General features: G+C 46.6%; 1 protein-coding gene across 1 annotated transcript; it reads left to right on the top strand.

Annotated features, from left to right (window-relative positions):
* The first annotated feature begins 1744 nt into the window (after positions 1-1744).
* LOC136654212 (C-type lectin BpLec-like) lies at positions 1745-7579 on the top strand. The gene is made up of 5 exons (XM_066631138.1): positions 1745-1811; positions 2702-2793; positions 3304-3444; positions 3650-3764; positions 7512-7579. Exons 1-5 carry the CDS (start codon positions 1745-1747, stop codon positions 7577-7579), a joined length of 483 nt encoding a protein of 160 aa, XP_066487235.1.
* The last annotated feature ends 12158 nt before the right edge of the window (positions 7580-19737 follow it).

Raw genomic sequence — 19737 nt, 5'->3', positions numbered from 1 at the left:
AGCTACACCACAGGCGCTCATTATGTTTTGAACTTGTTTGCAAAGATCGAAAGGTTTACATGGCTCTCAGTCCTGAAAATGTGGACATACATTGATAGTTTTGCACATTTTTCCTTGCTACTGCTATGGCTTGTGAAATGACCTTCTGTGGCCTCACTTGCTCAAGGATCTTCAAGAAATCTCAAGAAACCTCCTTGACCACAGAAGTTGGGTAAGTGTTTTAAAACAGGGCAACACCCAAACCGTGAAGACTAGAAGGCTGCAAATGACAACATGAATATGGTGCACAGGAAAACTGGGAAAGAGATTGGGGCTAGCTGGTTAGTGGCCCCTTTAGGCCCTGCTCCTGACCAACCCCAGGTTTCTCTTCTGGGTATTTTTCCCAAAAACACACCTGGTATATTCTGGCTTATTTACCACTTGTCTTTCCCAAAAAGCACCTCTGTCGAAAATGTAGGCTTTTCCAGTTTCAGAAGTTGAACAAGTGCTGTTTTGCTGATGTGTGCAACCAATCATGGATGCTGTCCCACCCAGCCCTACTTTTAAAAAGTGCTAAGAAATGACACATTTTCCACTTTTTTAAAATGCTAAGTGACACATTTACTACTGTTTAAATCATACCTGGATTTAGCAGAAGATGGGCTGGATGTGTGTTTGAAAATAGCTCTCACGGAAGCCACCTTGCTGAAGCCACCCCTTTGCACAGTGGAGGGAGAAAGGAACTGGCTCATCTCTACTCTTCAGGTAAATGCAATCCTTGAACAAGAGTGGAAAGGACCAAAGGGCTTTGAATTGCCTTTTTTGGAGTGGTGAGATTGGGGAGGAAGAGGAAGCTAGCATTGGGTTTTCTGCAGAACAACTCTCAAAGAAGCCAACATAGTGAAGCAACCTCCTATCAGATCTTTTGCTCAAGTGAAGCCTCTTTACCCCACCCTTTTTATTGCTAAAGGGAAATCAATCAAGCAGAGACCGTTTTGGGTGGGGAAGAGAATATGCCTCACATGCCTGCTGCTTGGTTCCTTCTCTCCTCCTCCCCCATTTCCTCACAGGGCAGTTGAATTTCGTTGAGGCATCTGCCTTTTCCTGGTATTGCACCATGTCAGCTGAGGGTCTATATAAGAGTCACCAAGAAAGACCCAAACCATTGAGGAGGCTCTCAACTGGGTAGTCCACCACATCTGCCTGTTCAGGAGAAGAGCATCAGAAGGTGAGTACCTGGGGAGAAAGACTGCATGGCTCAGAGAGCTCAGGGTTCCTGCAGGCTTTAAAGGGTGCAAAGCTACATGGTTTCAGAGTCATTGAAATGTGCTGATGGACTCATGCGGAAGGACTTATGGGAAGTAGGAAGTGCTATTAAAGTAAGCGGTTGATACACTGAACAGAGGGGACAGAGAGGAATGGATAAGGATCTTGACATTTCTAAGTAGACAGGTGTGCCTGATGGGCGCTGGGATTGGCTGCTGGGCTGCCCTTCAGGAGCATATTTGAGAGGAGGCTTAGATTCGCTGCCAGAAGTTTCAGCCTGAAGTGGCCTTTCATGGGATTGCTGGAATGTCTCTGTTCTCTCCTAGCTGCACTGTTTGCAGCTGATATGATGGCAATGACACCTCTCAAAAGTGTAACTTTTCCAAGTATGAATCCAAAACTCATGTGCATTTAGAGCTGCAACTTCTTGTCTTGGATGCTGCCATTCACTGAATGTCTTCTTACTGCACTTCCCCTCCATCTTACAGGGAACAAGAAGATGGCTTTTCCAACTTCCTCTGCCTTATGTCTTCTTGGGTTCTTGATCTGTGGTTCTTTCTTGGGAGGTGAGTCCCTTGAGCAAACCCTTAGGTTGACTTTACATTTTGAAAGCCACACAGGGGGAAGAAGAGAACTCTTCTGTCATCGTTTGACCACCAAAACTGGAAGTGGGGATAACAGAGAAATCTTAGTTGGGTCTGACCCGTAATTAGAATAAAAACAGGTATAGCATCTTGAAAGGTTGCTAACCCAGCTAATCTGAAATTCTTTAGAGTGAAGGAGTAGAACTAGCTCCTCTGCTGCCCTGGGCCACAGGATCGCAACATTCTTCCTCCCCCCCACCACCAAGAGGAGAGTTACCTCGCTATGGAGCCCCGCGCAATATCTGTTGAGCCTCCCAAAGCCTTCTGAGGCCTCCTAAGGGCTGATAAACCGTACTTCAGGTTTTCCACTAGAACTGAGATTAACGTTTAACAGCTCTCTTAAGGCCTTAGCAAGCTTTTGGAGGGTTGTAGATGCTGCGTAGGGCCTCCCAGGCCCTCGGAAGGGGCTGAAGGGTGGATGCAGGGGGCAGCGGTGGTGCAATGGGCACAGCAGGTACGGTGGTGTCACCCCCACAGGCCGCACAGGCATGGCACCGCATGGCTTTTGCCCCTCTGACTGTCCAGTACCACCACTGTGTAGAAGGGCCAAAGCTGGGGAGACAAGTGGCATCATGAATGGGCAGAATGTGGCAGAATTCTTCCCCTAGCAGGGAATTTGGGGGATTTGGAATTTGGGGATACATCAGGCACGGAGCAAAACAGGATACAAAAGCCTTTCCATTCCACAAGACTGCCAATTTCGGGATGGGGGTCCTGGGATCCTTTTCCTTAAACAGGGGACTTTAAAAGCAAATGCTTCTCATTGCACTGTCCACTCTTGCTTTTCTTTCCACACTCCTGTCTACCTGCAGCCGAAGCTTGGAGCTGTGCCAGAGGCTGGATGCAGAGCCAGGGCAACTGCTATGCATATTTTGATGTAGAATTGACCTGGGCAGAGGCTGAGGTAAGAAGCATTTCTCATCCAAGCAGGAGAAGTGCCCTGGTTGGCCTATGTGTTTGCTTCACAGTACCAGGAAGAGAAAGACAACAATGGTTTGGATGGTATGTCTATATTGAGGTTACAGAAGAAGGGCTCCCAATAGACATTCTCTCTCCTATGCGGATGGACTCCACAAGGTGATTCTGAAGGATCCATTCGATACCCCCACATGTGATGCACATGATAGTCTGTCTGCCTCTTCCCACATACAAGTGTCCAACTGCAGAAAAAATGTGGCCTGTAGGGAGACTTTCTCCCCATGTTTACAATGTAGTGGCACTCTTGAGAACCCTTCCCATTTTCCTCCCTCCCTGGCCCAGTTCTAAGCACCATGAGAGGTCTTCACTAGGGTACAAAATTGAAATTGACAAGCAATCCACAGAGCTCCTTGCTCAGTTCTCCCAGTAGAAATGTCTTCAAGATGGGAAACATGGAGAATGGAGGCAACGTTCTTCTCTTCCTCTCCCTCTTCAGATTGAGTGCCAGAGCTATGCCCATGGGGCCCATCTTGCCTCTGTCCTCACCAAGGCAGAGACTGACTTGCTGGCCAGATTCATCACCCGTTACCAGAAAGACCCAAGTGATGTCTGGATCGGACTCCATGATATTCTCCAGGTGAGCATCGTACGTGTTGCATTCCTGTTGATCATCCTGTGAAGTGTCGTTTCAGCCTGCACTGAATCCCACATGCTACTTCTCCCATTCTCGTGGTTCTAGTCCTCCTCTGCTTTTGTACCAGTGACACCCCAAAGGTCTCTTTCTCTTCCTGGGTCCTTCTTTTTCTTTATAACATAATGTGCCTTGCTTCATTTGCTTACAGAATGGGAAATGGAGGTGGTCTGATAGAGCCTCTTACAAGTACACGTCCTGGATGAAAAATGAGCCCAACAATGTTAACAACTCTGAGTACTGTGTGGAGCTGAGAACTGACTCAGGTAAGCAAACTTACTTCTTAGTGTCTGAGGAAGGATTCTGAAATCTTAGGGATCCAGGAATGGGCCTGCCTCAGGTACAGTTTGGAGGGTCTCTACCTGCAAGTCTGACTTTGATCTACTGATTGACCTCTGAAGACTATGTCAGTGAAATAATACAAGCCAGAAAGCTGCAGCTAACCTGCATAGTGGGCAGCCCAGTCCTGTGTGGGCCTTTCCCTGCCAGAACTCATGTTCTGGCAGTTTATGGTAGTTGGAAAACAGTTTATGGTAGTTTATGGTAGTTATGGTAGTTTATGGTAGTTATGGTAGTTGGAAAACAGGACATGCCATGAGCTGGTCTGTTTTCACAAGCGGTAAATGGTGGCCGTCAGTGTTTCCTGTATGTCCCTGGCACCAGTAAGTCAGCATGGGGTGTGCTGTTGGGGGAAGCAGTGAGAGTGTGGAAGGGGTGGGGGGAGAAACAGGGAGGAGATGGGGCAGGATGGGGGGCAGATCAAGGCTAGAAGAGTGTGGTATTGGTGGCAGCAGTACTGCAAATATCCCATTCCCCCTCCCTGCCTTGATCTGTCTTCCCAACGGCTTTGCTTGTGTTGGTCCAAGTAGACCATACATGGAGCTCTACTTGGCATGTGGCATGTGGATGCGGGAGAACCCGTGGACATTATATATCTGGACTTTCAGAAGGCGTTTGACACGGTCCCTCACCAAAGGCTACTGAAAAAACTCCACAGTCAGGGAATTAGAGGACAGGTCCTCTCATGGATTGAGAACTGGTTGAAGACCAGGAAGCAGAGAGTGGGTGTCAATGGGCAATTTTCACAGTGGAGAGAGGTGAAAAGCGGTGTGCCCCAAGGATCTGTCCTAGGACCGGTGTTTTTCAACCTCTTCATAAATGACCTGGAGACAGGGGTGAGCAGTGAGGTTGCAAAGTTTGCAGACGACACCAAACTTTTCTGAGTGGTGAAGACCAGAAGTGATTGTGGTCTGAGAAGGATCTCTCCAGACTGGCAGAATGGGCAACAAAATGGCAGATGCGCTTCAATGTCAGTAAGTGTAAAGTCATGCACATGGGGTCAAAAAATCAAAACTTTAGATATAGGCTGATGGGTTCTGAGCTGTCTGTGACAGATCAGGAGAGAGATCTTGGGGTGGTGGTGGACAGGTCGATGAAAGTGTCGACCCAATGTGCGGCGGCAGTGAAGAAGGCCAATTCTATGCTTGGGATCATTAGGAAGGGTATTGAGAACAAAACCGCTAATATTATAATGCTGTTGTACAAATCGATGGTAAGGCCGCACCTGGAGTACTGCATCCAATTCTGGTCACCGCATCTCAAAAAAGACATAGTGGAAATGGAAAAGGTGCAAAAGAGAGCGACTAAGATGATTACGGGGCTGGGGCACCTTCCTTACGAGGAAAGGCTATGGCGTTTGGGCCTCTTCAGCCCAGAAAAGAGGCGCTTGAGGGGGGACATGATTGATATATACAAAATTATGCAGGGGATAGGGAGATGATCTTTACACTCTCACATTACACCAGATCCAGGGGACATCCACTGAAATTGAGTGTTGGGAGAGTTAGAACAGACAAGAGAAAATATTTCTTTACTCAGCGTGTGGTCGGTCTGTGGAACTGCTTGTCACAGGATGTGGTGATGGCATCTGACCTGGATGCCTTTAAAAATGGATTGGACAAGTTTCTGGAGGAAAAATCAATTACGGGGTACAAGCCATGATGTGTATGTGCAACCTCCTGATTTTATTAATGGGCTATGCCAGAATGCCAGATGCAAAGGAGGGCACCAGGATGAGGTCTCTTGTTATTTCATGTGCTCCCTGGGGCATTTGGTGGGCCGCTGTGAGATACAGGAAGCTGGACTAGATGGGCCTATGGCCTGATCCAGTGGGGCTGTTCTTATGTTCTTATGAGCTGGAGGCTTACCCTAGGGCAGGGCTTTTCAGATTGGGGCATCAGGACACCCCAGCCTGTGGGCCCTGGCTGGTTTCTACTTAAGGGGCAGGGGCAGCCAGGAGACGGGGAGGAGAAAGTGACAGTAGAGCTATTGCACTCCCCTTCTGCTAAACCGGAAGCAGAGCACGACCGCTCCACTTTCACTTTTGAAGCATCGGGGAGCCCTACAGACAGCCGCGCAGGGCTCCCTGCCTCCCTGGGAGGCTGAAGGAGGCTCTGGTAAGTGTACCCAAGCCCCTGAGTGGCGCGATCACTTATCCCAGCCATTTTCAACCACTGTACTGGGGCACACTTGTGTGCCGCAGATGATCTGCAAGTGTGCCTCACAACTTTGGGGAGGGTCATTTAATAGAAGGGCAATTGGGGAATTTAAGCCCCCTTACCAGCAGAATGGTCTGCCTTGGACAATTTTAGCACCTTGTCAGTGTGCTGTGAGATGAAAAAGGTTGAAAATCGCTGACTTATCTGCTGATCTGGGGCACCCCTCTGCATCCCTCCACACCCATTACAGTATCTTTTGTTCTTCTTGACTTACAGTTGAAGCACTGGTGTTTCTTCTTACAAAGGAACATTCTTGCTTAACTGAAGAATGCGACATGCAGGCAAACAGCCTGTATGCTAGAGGAAGACTAACCAAATTTTAACCGGAAGCAGGAACTCCTGTTCACAATCAGTTGGTCTCCTCCCTGTAGCGGTCAGGTGGTTTGCCTGAACATCACGTTCCTCAGTTGAGCTAGGATGTTCCTTGCTTAAGAACCCTGGCAGAAAGGGGGGAGCACCTTATACCAATATTGTAGGCTACTTTTTCTTAGGATATACAGAGCCCAGTCCTATGGGCTGCGTCCAATAGTGGTGCACCTCCTGCGCTGATGCTGGCTGCTGTAAAGCAGTCAGTGCTAGTGGGAAAAGGCGCTCTGATAGTGCACACTCCAGCGCTTCTCCCACTGCTCACCGATAAATGTAAGTCAGCAGGAAAGGCAGGAGGAAATGGGGGGTGGCAGAATGGGGGTTCGGAGGGGTCAAAACAAGGTGGTGGAGTGGGGGGCTGGAAAAGGAAGGGGGTGGGTGCATCAAACCTTGGTTGGTGCCACTGATATAAAATCCCCATTCCTGGATCTGATCCTGTGGCACAGTTTAAGTAGACCCCCCCACCGTAGCACAGAGGCTTACCCCTGGGTATGGGATCAAATATTCCCTGTTCAGAGGAGACCTGGAGATATCTCCCTCCACCATAGGATGCAATGAATTGGAGATTATAGAGAAAGCAATAATGCAGCTGGTATATTGTTCAGCAGAATTTGTTTAGTTTTGATATTTTGTTTAGCAAATTTGTTATTATTTTATTAATCACTAATAAAGGAAATTAAAAAATATATATGATCGTGGTAATTCATATATCATTTTTCTGCCTGTGTCGGTTGCTAAGCTGCATGATACATGGCATGTACCTCCTTCTGCAGTATCCATGATGAGAGAGTCCCAGAATGGAATAAGGATTGGGAAGTGGGAAAATGAAATGGGAATGGGAGACCTCTTGGTTGGCATTCTGAGAGCCAAAACTAGAATTAATCTCCAGCTCTTTTCCACAGCTGCCCTTCCTACTCACTTGGAATTTCTCCTACTATTTTTAGAACAACATCAGCAGCCTGAGTTCTAGGATCAGGTGTTTGGAATGAATGAAAGCAAAGCATCTTATTGGCTTCCTCCATTCAGGCAAAACATGGTTCCAAAGAGAGGAAAACAGAGATAACTTTTCTCCTGTCTTTTGCATTTTAGCTTTTAAGGAATGGAATGATGCTCCTTGTAACAAACACAATGCCTACATCTGCAAGTACAAAATGTAGAGCAGGCTGTAGCCCCAACTGTGCCTGCTGGGATATGAATGGCTCCGACATGGAGGGGATTGCCTGTCTTGATCGGTGTCCCTCTGATATCGCTATGTTCGCAAGTCATCTGGCAAAGCAACATCCAGCTCCCATCAGCCTCTTCAAAATGCCATCCCGGAAGAGCTGAGAGTTCCCAATCCCTTTCGGATCCCTTTTCTTCACTCCAGCACAATGTCACATTAATAAATTTCTTCTTCTGCATGCATTTCTGGTGTGCCTCTGCCGTTCTTCAGGGTCCATCCATTCCCCTATTGCAAAACTAGATGCAAGGGAGGGCAGCAGGACTTCTGCTCCTGGAATACAGTATTCCATGGGGAGAATTTGGACTGGTGCAGCTTCTCACTGTCCTGTATGACAAGCTGCCCATGCCCTAAATCCTTCTCCTTCACATCTGCTCAAAGCACTGAAATCAATTAACTGTACATATTTATATCCTGCCGTTCTACTAAGAAATCTGCAAAGCTACTTTGTCTGGCAGTCATCCTAAAGTTCTCTAGGGCTGCAATCCTGCACAGGAACGCACTAGGAGTTGCTTATGAGTAGACCTGCCTATGTCTGTGCTGTTAGAACCCTATCAAAGGATCATTTAATTACAATGTGATTAATTAGCACAGTAAGTCTTCTCTAATGACCCACAACCTACCCCCTACACCCTTTAAGCATCCTTTATGCATGCGCTCGCTCGCGCTCTCTCTCTCTCTCTCTCTCTCTCTCTCTCCTTTTCATCCATTCTTGTCTCTCTCTCCATCTTTCACTGTGAAACCAAACAACCGCCACACTGAATCCAGGAACACATCTTTGCTTTCTCTCAAAGGAACAAACATGGCATGGAGATATTTTCAAATAAATATATATACGTTTCTGGTGTGGGGTTGGTGTTGGGTTGCCCTCTGGGCTTGGGTTAAGGTGGTGGCCTTGTTAACAACTCCAGGAGAGCCATCTTCCTGTTTCCCTGCAGGATGGAAGGAAAGTTGAAGGCGTTCAGTGAATGGCAGCATCCAATGCATCCAGGGAAAGAAACCGTAGCTCTAAATGCATGTGAGTTTTAGATTCAGACTTGGAAACAAAACACCCTCTTGAGGTATCATTGCCTTCATGTCAGCTACAAGATTTGTACTCATAGCAGGTCCGTGGGTTTGACCCCAATGGGCACAGGCTGGTGCCCAGCCCTAGCCTGCCCTGTTACAGGCTATGAGGTGGCCACCAGCACATCAGTTTCACCAGACAGGCTTGCACAGGACCATGAGCTGGACCCACAGTTCTCACTGGGGGATACACCAATCCTACATGGGGTTGTGAGCTGCCTTGAAATGCCCTATGAATTATGCCTAGATACTTGATGAGGGTTCCTGCCTTGCCAAATTGCATTTGTAACACATTGGCCATATATCCATACAGCCAGCTGGTCCACTTTTACTTTTCTATTTTTCTTCTTCTGATGACCTTTTCATCCCAGACAAGCTCCACCTTGTGGGGAACCAGCTCAGGCTTGGTGTTGTTGTTGGCAAGCTTCAGTCTCGAGAGACTCTGGTATCGCGCTCTGAATGGTGGTTCTGGAACAGCGTCTAGTGTGGCTGAAAAGGCCAATTCGGGAGTGACAATCCCTTCCACACTGGGAGCAAGTGCAGTCTGTCCCTGGTCTGTCTCCCTGGCTATGGGCCTTCCTTCTTTGCCTCTTTGCCTCAGACTGTTGGCCAAGTGTCTCTTCAAACTGGGATTGGCCATGCTGCACAGCCTGCCTCCCAGTGGGCCGCTCAGAGGCCAGGGTTTCCCACCTGTTGAGGTCCACTCCTAAGGCCTTCAGATCCCTCTTGCAGATGTCCTTGTATCGCTGCTGTGGTCTACCTGTAGGGCGCTTTCCTTGCACGAGTTCTCCATAGAGGAGATAATTTGGGTTCCGGCCATCGCCCATTCTCACGACATGACCGAGCCAACACAGGCATCTCTGTTTCAGCAATGCATACATGCTAGGAAATCCAGCTCGTTCCAGGACTGTATTGTTTGGAACTTTGCCCTGCCAGGTGATTCAGAGGATGCGTTGGAGCAGCGCATCTGGAAAGCATTCAGTTTCCTCTCCTGTTGTGAGTGAAGAGTTCATGACACACTGCAGTACAAAAGTGTACTCAGGACGCAAGCTCTGTAGACCTGGATCTTGGTCAGCTTCTTATTGGACCTGACTCTCTTTGAGAGTCTGGAAAACATGGTAGCTGCTTTACCGACGCATTTGCTTATCTCAGTATCGAGAGAAAGAATGTCGGAGATCGTTGAGCCAAGGTACACAAAGTCATGGACAACCTCCAGTTCATGCGCAGAGATTGTAATGCAGGGAGGTGAGTCCACATCCTGAACCATGACCTGTGTTTTCTTAAGGCTGATCGTCAGTCCAAAATCTTGGCAGGCCTTGCTAAAACGATCCATGAGCTGCTGGAGATCTTTGGCAGAGTGGGTAGTGACAGCTGCATCGTTAGCAAAGAGGAAGTCACGCAGACTGAGCGTGTGGTTGGTCTGTGGAACTGTTTGCCACAAGGTGTGGTGATGGCATCTGGCCTGGACGCCTTTAAAAGGGGATTGGACAAGTTTCTGGAGGAAAAATCGATTACGGGTTACAAGCCATGATGTGTATGTGCAACCTCCTGATTTTAGAAATGGGCTACATCAGAATGCCAGATGCAAGGGAGGGCAACAGGATGAGGTCTCTTGTTATCTGGTGTGCTCCCTGAGGCATTTGGTGGGCCACTGTGAGATACAGGAAGCTGGACTAGATGGGCCTATGGCCTGATCCAGTACGGCTGTTCTTATGTTCTTATGTTCTTATGACTTACTCCTGGGTAAGTGTGGGTAGGATTGCAGCCTAGGATTGTTAAAAATTTTCCTACTGGATGATGTCACCTCCAGTCATGACATCACTTCCGGTGGGTCCTGACAAATTCTCATTCTAGAAAGTGGGTCCTGGTGCGAAATGTGTGTGAGCCACTGCTCCATACCATTCACTGAGTGCAAATTGTCCACACAGGTAGGGTGGGGGGAAAGGGGTGCTGGTATCTGGAAGCCCCAAGTGAAAGTATCAGTCAGGTAATTGTCAGCCTTCTTATTGGGGTAGAATTCCAGTAGTGTCAATAAGGGGGAAGCCTAAAGGGTATGGGCCCCCTTTTGGGCCAGAGGGTTGGCTTGGCGTCTGCCCTCCTTTTCTCCCTGATCCACCCTGTGGCCTGGGGTCCTGCTTAGACCATCCCATTTTTAACATTTTTGTCCCAATTACTGATTTGGGGATTCAAGTGCCATTTGAAAACCAAACAAGTCATCAAATGTTCATTTATGCAAAAGGGAAATCAGCTTCTTTTCTTCTGCCCAGCGTTGGAGGAAAAATGTTTCTGTGGACCCTACAAAGTGCCATGTTGTCATTTGCAGCCCTCTAGTCTTCACAGTTTGGGTGTTGCCCTGCTTTAAAACACTTACCCAACTTCTGTGGTCAAGGAGGTTTCTTGAGATTTCTTGAAGATCCTTGAGCAAGTGAGGCCGCAGAAGGTCATTCAAAAAGCCATAGCAGTAGTAAGGAAAAATGTGCAAAACTATCAATGTATGTGTACATTTTCAGGACTGAGAGCCACGTAAACCTTTCCATCTTTGCAAACAAGTTCAAAACATAATGAGCAGCTGTGGTGTAGCTAGCAACAAGCGGGGGGTCAGTCCGACTTAGGTGCCAGCCTTGGGGGGGTGACATCACAATTGACCAAAATCGCTAAGATTGTGGTTTTTAGGAATACAGGTACAGCCTTGTTATACACAAATTTTTTATCCTCGGATTTGACGCAACACGAATGGCCACTGCAAATGAGAAAGAATGTGCTGATCCCTGGAGAAGGGGAAAATGCACCCCTTTAAAATCAGTTTAAAAAACTGAACAGTCCTTTAACAATAGCCTCCTTAATGAGAGAGAGAGGGCAGCTGGCTGACAATCTATCAGTCCTTCTCTCTCCAGCGGACCCCTTCTTTCCCCCTGAGCACGTGAACGAAAGGTGATCACTTTGCATTGGTGAAGGGAGAGGCTGAGGGAAGCGCCTTTCTAAGCTCTTGGAGGAGGACTGGTTGATAGATTGTCTTCTTAATGACTTTTATCTTACATCACAAAGGTCAGCAAGGCTGTTTTTAAATCACCAGAGCAAAGAAACTTTGTTTTTTAAATGGATTTGTTATTGTGCGTTTTTTGCCATCCACGTGAATGCTTGGAACAGAACCCATGCGAATAATGAGGCTCAACCTGTATACCATCATGTCATATACCATTCAATGCTGAATTTACAGCTGAATGCAATGAAAAAATTGGAGTGAAATATCACTATTCTATCAAAAGTTATGGCTAAAAAACCAGAAAACAAAAAGACATAGAGCCCTATGGAATGTGAGCCGTATCACATGTTTACTCATGAGTAGGTGAACATGCCTTAGTCCTTTGGAAAGGGCAGGCTGAGAGGAATCCAAAAACACCAGAACAGTCCTGATCCGATGAAAGCAGCCCCCGAAAAACACCTGAGAAGGAAGTCCCCCCTCCAAGCTGATGAATGTATTGAGCCCTATGGAAAACAAAACTAAGCCTTGTGAGTAAGCAAATGTGCCTTGGCTCATGGTCAGGTCAGGCAAAGGGGACTGTGAGGCTACCAGAGTAATCCTGATCTGATGAAAGCAGAGCTGAACAAAAGGGGGGGTGTTATTTCAGGCTGGCTACAGAGAAAATTCACTGGGTGGAAAAGAGCTGGCTTCCCCTCATTTAAATATTTGTTATTTTAAAAAATGTAATTATTTAAAATTATTTATTTTAATTTGCTTGAGGATGTCATTTCCAGCCATGACATCACTTCCGGTGGGTTCTGGATAGATTGTCATTCTAAAATGTAGGTCCCAATGCTCAGTTTGAGAACCACTGCCTTAACTCAAAATGGACCAATGAGACATCCGGGGGGGGGGGGGTGACAGCCTAGTGACCAAAATTCTGGAAATCATGGCTTTTAGGAATAATGTCGTGTTATATACCGTTTGATGCAGAATTGCATCAGAAGATTGGCGGATAGCAAATGTCATGCCGATCTTTAAAAAGGGAAAGTGGGGGGACCCGGGAACCTATAGGCTGGTCAGCCTAACATCTATACCGGGTAAGATGGTGAAATGCCTCATCAAAGATAGAATCTCAAAACACATAGATGAACAGGCCTTGCTGAGGGAGAGTCAGCATGGCTTCTGTAAGGGTATGTCTTGCCTCACGAACCTTATAGAATTTTTTGGAAAAATCAACAGGCATGTGGATGCGGGAGAACCCATAGACATTATATATCTGGACTTTCAGAAGGTGTTCAACATGGTCCCTCACCAAAGGCTACTAAAAAAACTCCACAGTCAGGGAATTAGAGGACAGGTCCTCTCCTGGATTGAGAACTGGTTGAAGACCAGGAAACAGAGAGTTGGTGTTAATGGGCAATTTTCACAATGGAGAGAGGTGAAAAGCAGTGTGCCCCAAGGATCTGTCCTGGGACTAGTGCTTTTCAACCAATTCATAAATGACCTGGAGACAGGGTTGAGCAGTGAAGTGGCTAAGTTTGCAGACGACACCAAACTTTTCTGAGTGGTGAAGACCAGAAGTGATTGTGAGGAGCTCCAGAAGGATCTCTCCAGACTGGCAGAACGGGCAGCAAAATGGCAGATGCACTTCAATGTCAGTAAGTGTAAAGTCACGCACATTGGGGCAACAAAATAAAAACTTCACATATAGGCTGATGGGTTTTTCAGCATAGAAAAGAGGTGCCTGAGGGGGAACATGACTGAGACATACAAAATTATGCAGGGGATGGAAAGAGTGGATAGAGAGATGCACTTTACACTCTCACATAACACCAGAACAAGGGGACATCCACTAAAATTCAGTGTTGGGAGAGTTAGAACAGACAAAAGAAAATATTTCTTTACTTAGCATGTGGTTGGTCTGTGGAACTGCTTGACACAAGGTGTGGTGATGGCATCTGGCGTGGACGCCTTTAAAAGGGGATTGGACAAGTTTCTGGAGGAAAAATCCATTACGGGTTACAAGCCATTATGTGTGTGTGCAACCTCCTGATTTTAGAAATGGGCTACGTCAGAATGCCAGATGCAAGGGAGGGCACCAGGATGTTGGCAACCTTCAGTCTCGAAAGACTATGGTATCGCGCTCTGAATGGTGGTTCTGGAACAGCGTCTAGTGTGGCTGAAAAGGTCAATTCGGGAGTGACAATCCCTTCCACACCGGGAGCAAGTGTAGTGTGTCCCTGGTCTATCTCCCTGGCTATGGGCCTACCTTCTTTGCCTCTTTGCTTCAGACTGTTGGCCAAGTGTCTCTTCAAACTGGGAAAGGCCATGCTGCACAGCCTGCCTCCAAGCAGGCCGCTCAGAGGCCAGGGTTTCCCACCTGTTGAGGTCCACTCCTAAGGCCTTCAGATCCCTCTTGCAGATGTCCTTGTATTGCAGCTGTGATCTACCTGTAGGGCGCTTTCCTTGCATGTGTTCTCCATAGAAGAGATCCTTTGGGATCCGGCCATCATCCATTCTCACAACATGACCGAGCCAACGCAGGTGTATCTGTTTCAGCAGTGCATACATGCTAGGGATTCCAGCTCGTTCCAAGACTGTGTTGTTTGGAACTTTGTCCTGCCAGGTGATGCCGAGGATGCATCGGAGGCAGTGCATGTGGAAAGCATTCGGTTTCCTCTCCTGTTGTGAGCGAAGAGTCCATGACTCGCTGCAGTACAGAAGTGTACTCAGGACGCAAGCTCTGTAGACCTGGATCTTGGTTTGTTCCATCAGCTTCTTGTTGGACCAGACTCTCTTTGTGAGTCTGGAAAACGTGGTAGCTGCTTTACCGATGCCCCCTTTTGGGCCAGAGGGTTGGCTTGGCATCTGCCTCCTTTTCTCCCTGATCCACCCTTTGGCCTGGGGTCCTGCTTAGACCATCCCATTTTTAGCATTTTTGTCCCAATTACTGATCTGGGGATTCAAGTGCCATTTGAAAACCAAACAAGTCATCGAATGTTCACTTATGCAAAAGGGAAATCAGTTTCTTTTCTTCTGCCCAGCGTTGGAGGAAAAATGTTTCTGTGGACCCTACAAAGTGCCATGTTGTCATTTGCAGCCTTCTAGTCTTCACGGTTTGGGTGTTGCCCTGTTTTAAAACACTTACCCAACTTCTGTGGTCAAGGAGGTTTCTTGAGATTTCTTGAGGATCCTTGAGCAAGTGAGGCCGCAGAAGGTCATTTCATAAGCCATAGCAGTAGCAAGGAAAAATGTGCAAAACTATCAACGTATGTGCACATTTTCAGGACTGAAAGCCACGTAAACCTTTCGATCTTTGCAAACAAGTTCAAAACATAATGAGTGGCTGTGTTGTAGCTAGCAACGAGCGGGGGGTCAGTCCGACCTAGGTGCAAGCCTTGGGGGGGGGGGGTGTGACATCACAATTGACCAAAATCGCTAAGATTGTGGTTTTTAGGAATACAGGTACAGTCTTGTTACACACAAATTTTTTATACACAGATTTGACTCAACACGAATGGCCACTGCAAATGAGAAGGAATGTGCTGATCCCTGGAGAAGGAGAAAATGCACCCCTTTAAAATCAGTTTAAAAAACTGAACAGTCCTTTAACAATAGCCTCCTTAATGAAAGAGAGAGGACAGCTGGCTGACAATCCATCAGTCCTTCTCTCTCCAGCGGACCCCTCCCTTCCCCCTGAGCACGTGAACGAAAGGTGATCACTTTGCATTGGTGAAGGGAGAGGCTGAGGGAAGTGCCTTTCTAAGCTCTTGGAGGAGGACTGGTTGATAGATTGTCTTCTTAATGACTTTTATCTTACATCACAAAGGTCAGCAAGGCTGTTTTTAAATCACCAGAGCAAAGAAACTTTGTTTTTTAAATGGATTTGTTATAGTGCGTTTTTTGCCATCCACGTGAATGCTTGGAACAGAACCCATGCGAATAATGAGGCTCAACCTGTAATACCATCATGTCATATTCCATTCAATGCTGAATTTACAGCTGAATGCAATGAAGAAATTGGAGTGAAATATCACTATTCTATCAAAAGTTATGGCTAAAAAACCAGAAAACAAAAAGACATAGAGCCCTATGGAATGTGAGCTGTATCACACGTTTACTCATGAGTAGGTGAACATGCCTTAGTCCATTGGAAAGGGCAGGCTGAGAGGAATCCAAGAACACCAGAACAGTCCTGAACCAATGAAAGCAGCCCCCGAAAAACACCTGAGAAGGATGTTCCCCCCTCCAAGCTGATGAATGTATTGAGCCCTATGGAAAACAAAACTAAGCCTTGCGAGTAAGCAAATGTGCCTTGTCTCATGGTCAGGTCAGGCAAAGGGGACTGTGAGGCTACCAGAGTAGTCCTAATCTTATGAAATTAGAGCTGAACAAAAGGGTCCTCTCCTGACAGGTCCTCTCTTGGATTGAGAACTGGTTGAAGACCAGGAAACAGAGAGTTGGTGTCAATGGGCAATTTTCACAATGGAGAGAGGTGAAAAGCAGTATACCCCAAGGATCTGTCCTGGGACTGGTGCTTTTCAACCTCTTCATAAATGATCTGGAGACAGAGGTGAGCGGTGAGGTGGCTAAGTTTGCAGATGACACCAAACTTTTCTGAGCGGTGAAGACCAGAAATGATTGTGAGGAGCTCCAGAAGGATCTCTCCAGACTGGCAGAACGGGCAGCAAAATGGCAGATGCACTTCAATGTCAGTAAGTGTAAAGTCATGCACATTGGGGCAAAAAATCAGAACTTCACATAGAGGCTGATGGGTTCTGAGCTGTCTGTGACAGATCAGGAGAGAGATCTTGGGGTGGTGGTGGACAGGTGGATGAAACTGTCGACCCAATGTGCAGCGGCAGTGAAGAAGGCCAATTCTATGCTTGGGATCATTAGAAAAGGTATTAAGAACAAAACAACTAACATTATAATGCCGTTGTACGAATCGATGGTAAGGCCACACCTGGAGTATTGTGTCCAGTTCTGGTCACCACATCTCAAAAAGGACATAGCAGAAATGAAAAAGGTGCAAAAGAGAGCGACTAAGATGATTACTGGGCTGGGGCATCTTCCTTATGAGGAAAGGCTATGGCGTTTGTGCCTCTTCAGCCGAGAAAAGAGGTGCCTGAGGGAGGACATGATTGATATATACAAAATTATGCAGGGAATGGACAGAGTGGATAGAGAGATGCTCTTTACACTCTCACATAACACCAGAACCAGGGGACATCCACTAAAATTGAGTGTTGGGAGAGTTAGAACAGACAAAAGAAAATATTTCTTTACTCAGCGTGTGGTTGGTCTGTGGAACTGCTTGCCACAAGGTGTGGTGATGGCATCTGGCCTGGACACCTTTAAAAGGGGATTGGACAAGTTTCTGGAGGAAAAATCGATTACGGGTTACAAGCCATGATGTGTATGTGCGACCTCCTGATTTTAGAAATGGGCTACGTCAGAATGCCAGATGCAAGGGAGGGCACCAGGATGAGGTCTCTTGTTATCTGGTGTGCTCCCTGAGGCATTTGGTGGGCCACTGTGAGATACAGGAAGCTGGACTAGATGGGCCTATGGCCTGATCCAGTGGGGCTGTTCTTATGTTCTTATGTTCTTATGACTTACTCCTGGGTAAGTGTGGGTAGGACTGCAGCCTAGGATTGTTAAAAATTTTCCTACTGGATGATGTCACCTCCAGTCATGACATCACTTCCGGTGGGTCCTGACAAATTCTCATTCTAGAAAGTGGGTCCTGGTGTGAAATGTGTGTGAGCCACTGCTCCAAACCATTCACTGAGTGCAAATTTTCCACACAGGTAGGGTGGGGGGAAAGGGGTGCTGGTATCTGGAAGCCCCAGGTGAAATTATCAGTCAGGTAATTGTCAGCCTTCTTATTGGAGAGGAATTCCAGCAGTGTCAATAAGGGGGAAGCCTAAAGGGTATGACCCCCTTTTGGGCCAGAGGGTGGGCTTGGCGTCTCCCTCCTTTTCTCCCTGATCCACCCTGTGGCCTGGGGTCCTGCTTAGACCATCCCATTTTTAGCATTTTTGTCCCAATTACTGATTTGGGGATTCAAGTGCCATTTGAAAACCAAACAAGTCATCAAATGTTCATTTATGCAAAAGGGAAATCAGCTTCTTTTCTTCTGCCCAGCGTTGGAGGAAAAATGTTTCTGAGGACCCTACAAAGTGCCATGTTGTCATTTGCAGCCTTCTAGTCTTCACGGTTTGGGTGTTGCCCTGCTTTAAAACACTTACCCGACTTCTGTGGTCAAGGAGGTTTCTTGAGATTTCTTGAAGATCCTTGAGCAAGTGAGGCCGCAGAAGGTCATTTCACAAGCCATAGCAGTAGCAAGGAAAAATGTGCAAAACTATCAATGTATGTGCACATTTTCAGGACTGAGAGCCACTTAAACGTTGGAGGAAAAACGTTTCTGTGAACCCTACAAAGTGCTGTGTTGTCATTTGCAGCCTTCTAGTCTTCATGGTTTGGGTGTTGCCCCGTTTCCAAACAGCTGCCCAACTTCTGGGCTCAAGGAGGATTCTTGAGAATTCTTGATAAAATAATGCCACCAAAGCTCATTTCTGCAGGTTTCTCAAATCTGTTATTTCCCTCCACTTAAATGCAATTGCCCATTTCCATCATTCTAGTGGCAATCAGTATGTCCCTGCTGCCCTTCATATATTCAAAACCAAAATTCTCTCTCAACTGTTGTATGGTGCCCCCATTTGGATAGAGGCTGCAATTCAAGATCTGGATCCAGTGGCAGCCTCCTTCCTTAGACCAATCCTGGGGGTTCCCAATATAGATTATCTACCCTCATGCTCGAACTAGAGATCCACCTCCCCTCTACCATCGCGTGGTCCCTTACCTTCAAGTTCTGGCTCCACCTGCATTTAAGTTCACATTCTGAGTCCCTTTTGCAAGATTTATTAAATGACTCTTATCTTTCTAAGTGGTTTAAACTTATTGATTCCAATCTTCTATCATTAGACTTGTCCCCCGAATCCCTTGCAGACATTAAACTTCAGAGGGCCCATTCAATTATCAAATCCAAACTTTGGGAATCTGAATTTAACCAACTCTCTTCCAATCTCAACCCCACTTGTTCTCCCTGGTTTTTTGGGCCTTCTCCCTTCACTTGGGCGTCTGCTCAACTACTTCAGTACGTTAATTAACCCTAGTAAGAGTTGAGCGTTTATGCTTGCGAGATTTAATATCATTCCATCTGCTGTTCACTTTGGCAGATTCCTTAATATTCCGCGTGACCGCAGATTATGTCCCTTTTGTTCTCTTGAACCGGATACAGTGGTCCATATATTATTTTGTTGCCCGGCCCACCAATCTCTCTGAGATCAACATCTGAAACCCTTGCGGTCTTCTCTCTCCAGTATTTTTATTGATCCCTTACATGCCCTTTTGAGTGACACCTCGGCGAATGTTACCATTGCAGTAGCAGAATTTCTTTTCGCAGTTTCTAAGTTAAAACCCCCACCCTGATCTTATATCCCCCCTCTTGTTTTCTTCCCTTTACCTTACCAATCCCTTGTTGTGGTTTTTCTTTTTTCTCTCTTTGATAATGTGGCTACTGTGTTGGCTATTGCTGTTATATTGTTCTTAATGCCAATAAAGGTTTATGTATGCAGAATAGTGATATTTCACTCCAATTTTTTCATTGCATTCAGCTGTAAATTCAGCATTGAATGGAATATGACATGATGTTATTACAGGTTGAGCCTCTTTATTCGCATGGGTTCTGTTCCAAGCATTCTTTGCTCTGGTGATTTAAAAACAGCCTTGCTGACCTTTGTGATGTAAGATAAAAGTCATTAAGAAGACAATCTATCAACCAGTCCTCCTCCAACAGCTTAGAAAGGCGCTTCCCTCAGCCTCTCCCTTCACCAATGCAAAGTGATCACCTTTCTTTCACATGCTCAGGGGAAGGGAGGGGTCCGCTGGAGAGAGAAGGACTGATGGATTGTCAGCCAGCTGCCCTCTCTCTCTCATTAAGGAGGCTATTGTTAAAGGACTGTTCAGTTTTTTAAACTGATTTTAAAGGAGTACATTTT

The sequence above is a fragment of the Tiliqua scincoides genome, chromosome 5, assembly GCF_035046505.1.
Source record: "Tiliqua scincoides isolate rTilSci1 chromosome 5, rTilSci1.hap2, whole genome shotgun sequence".
Lineage (NCBI taxonomy): Eukaryota > Metazoa > Chordata > Lepidosauria > Squamata > Scincidae > Tiliqua > Tiliqua scincoides.
This window is presented reverse-complemented; position numbering and strand designations above follow the sequence as displayed.

What these genes read in the sequence shown, in the direction of transcription:
- LOC136654212 (XM_066631138.1), top strand. Translation starts at nt 1,745, where the DNA reads ATGGCTTTTCCAACTTCCTCTGCCTTATGTCTTCTTGGGTTCTTGATC. An exon ending in CTGTGGTTCTTTCTTGGGAG is followed by an intron (nt 1,812 to 2,701) that starts GTGAGTCCCTTG and finishes GTCTACCTGCAG; the next exon opens with CCGAAGCTTGGAGCTGTGCC. An exon ending in GGAGCTGAGAACTGACTCAG is followed by an intron (nt 3,765 to 7,511) that starts GTAAGCAAACTT and finishes TTTGCATTTTAG; the next exon opens with CTTTTAAGGAATGGAATGAT.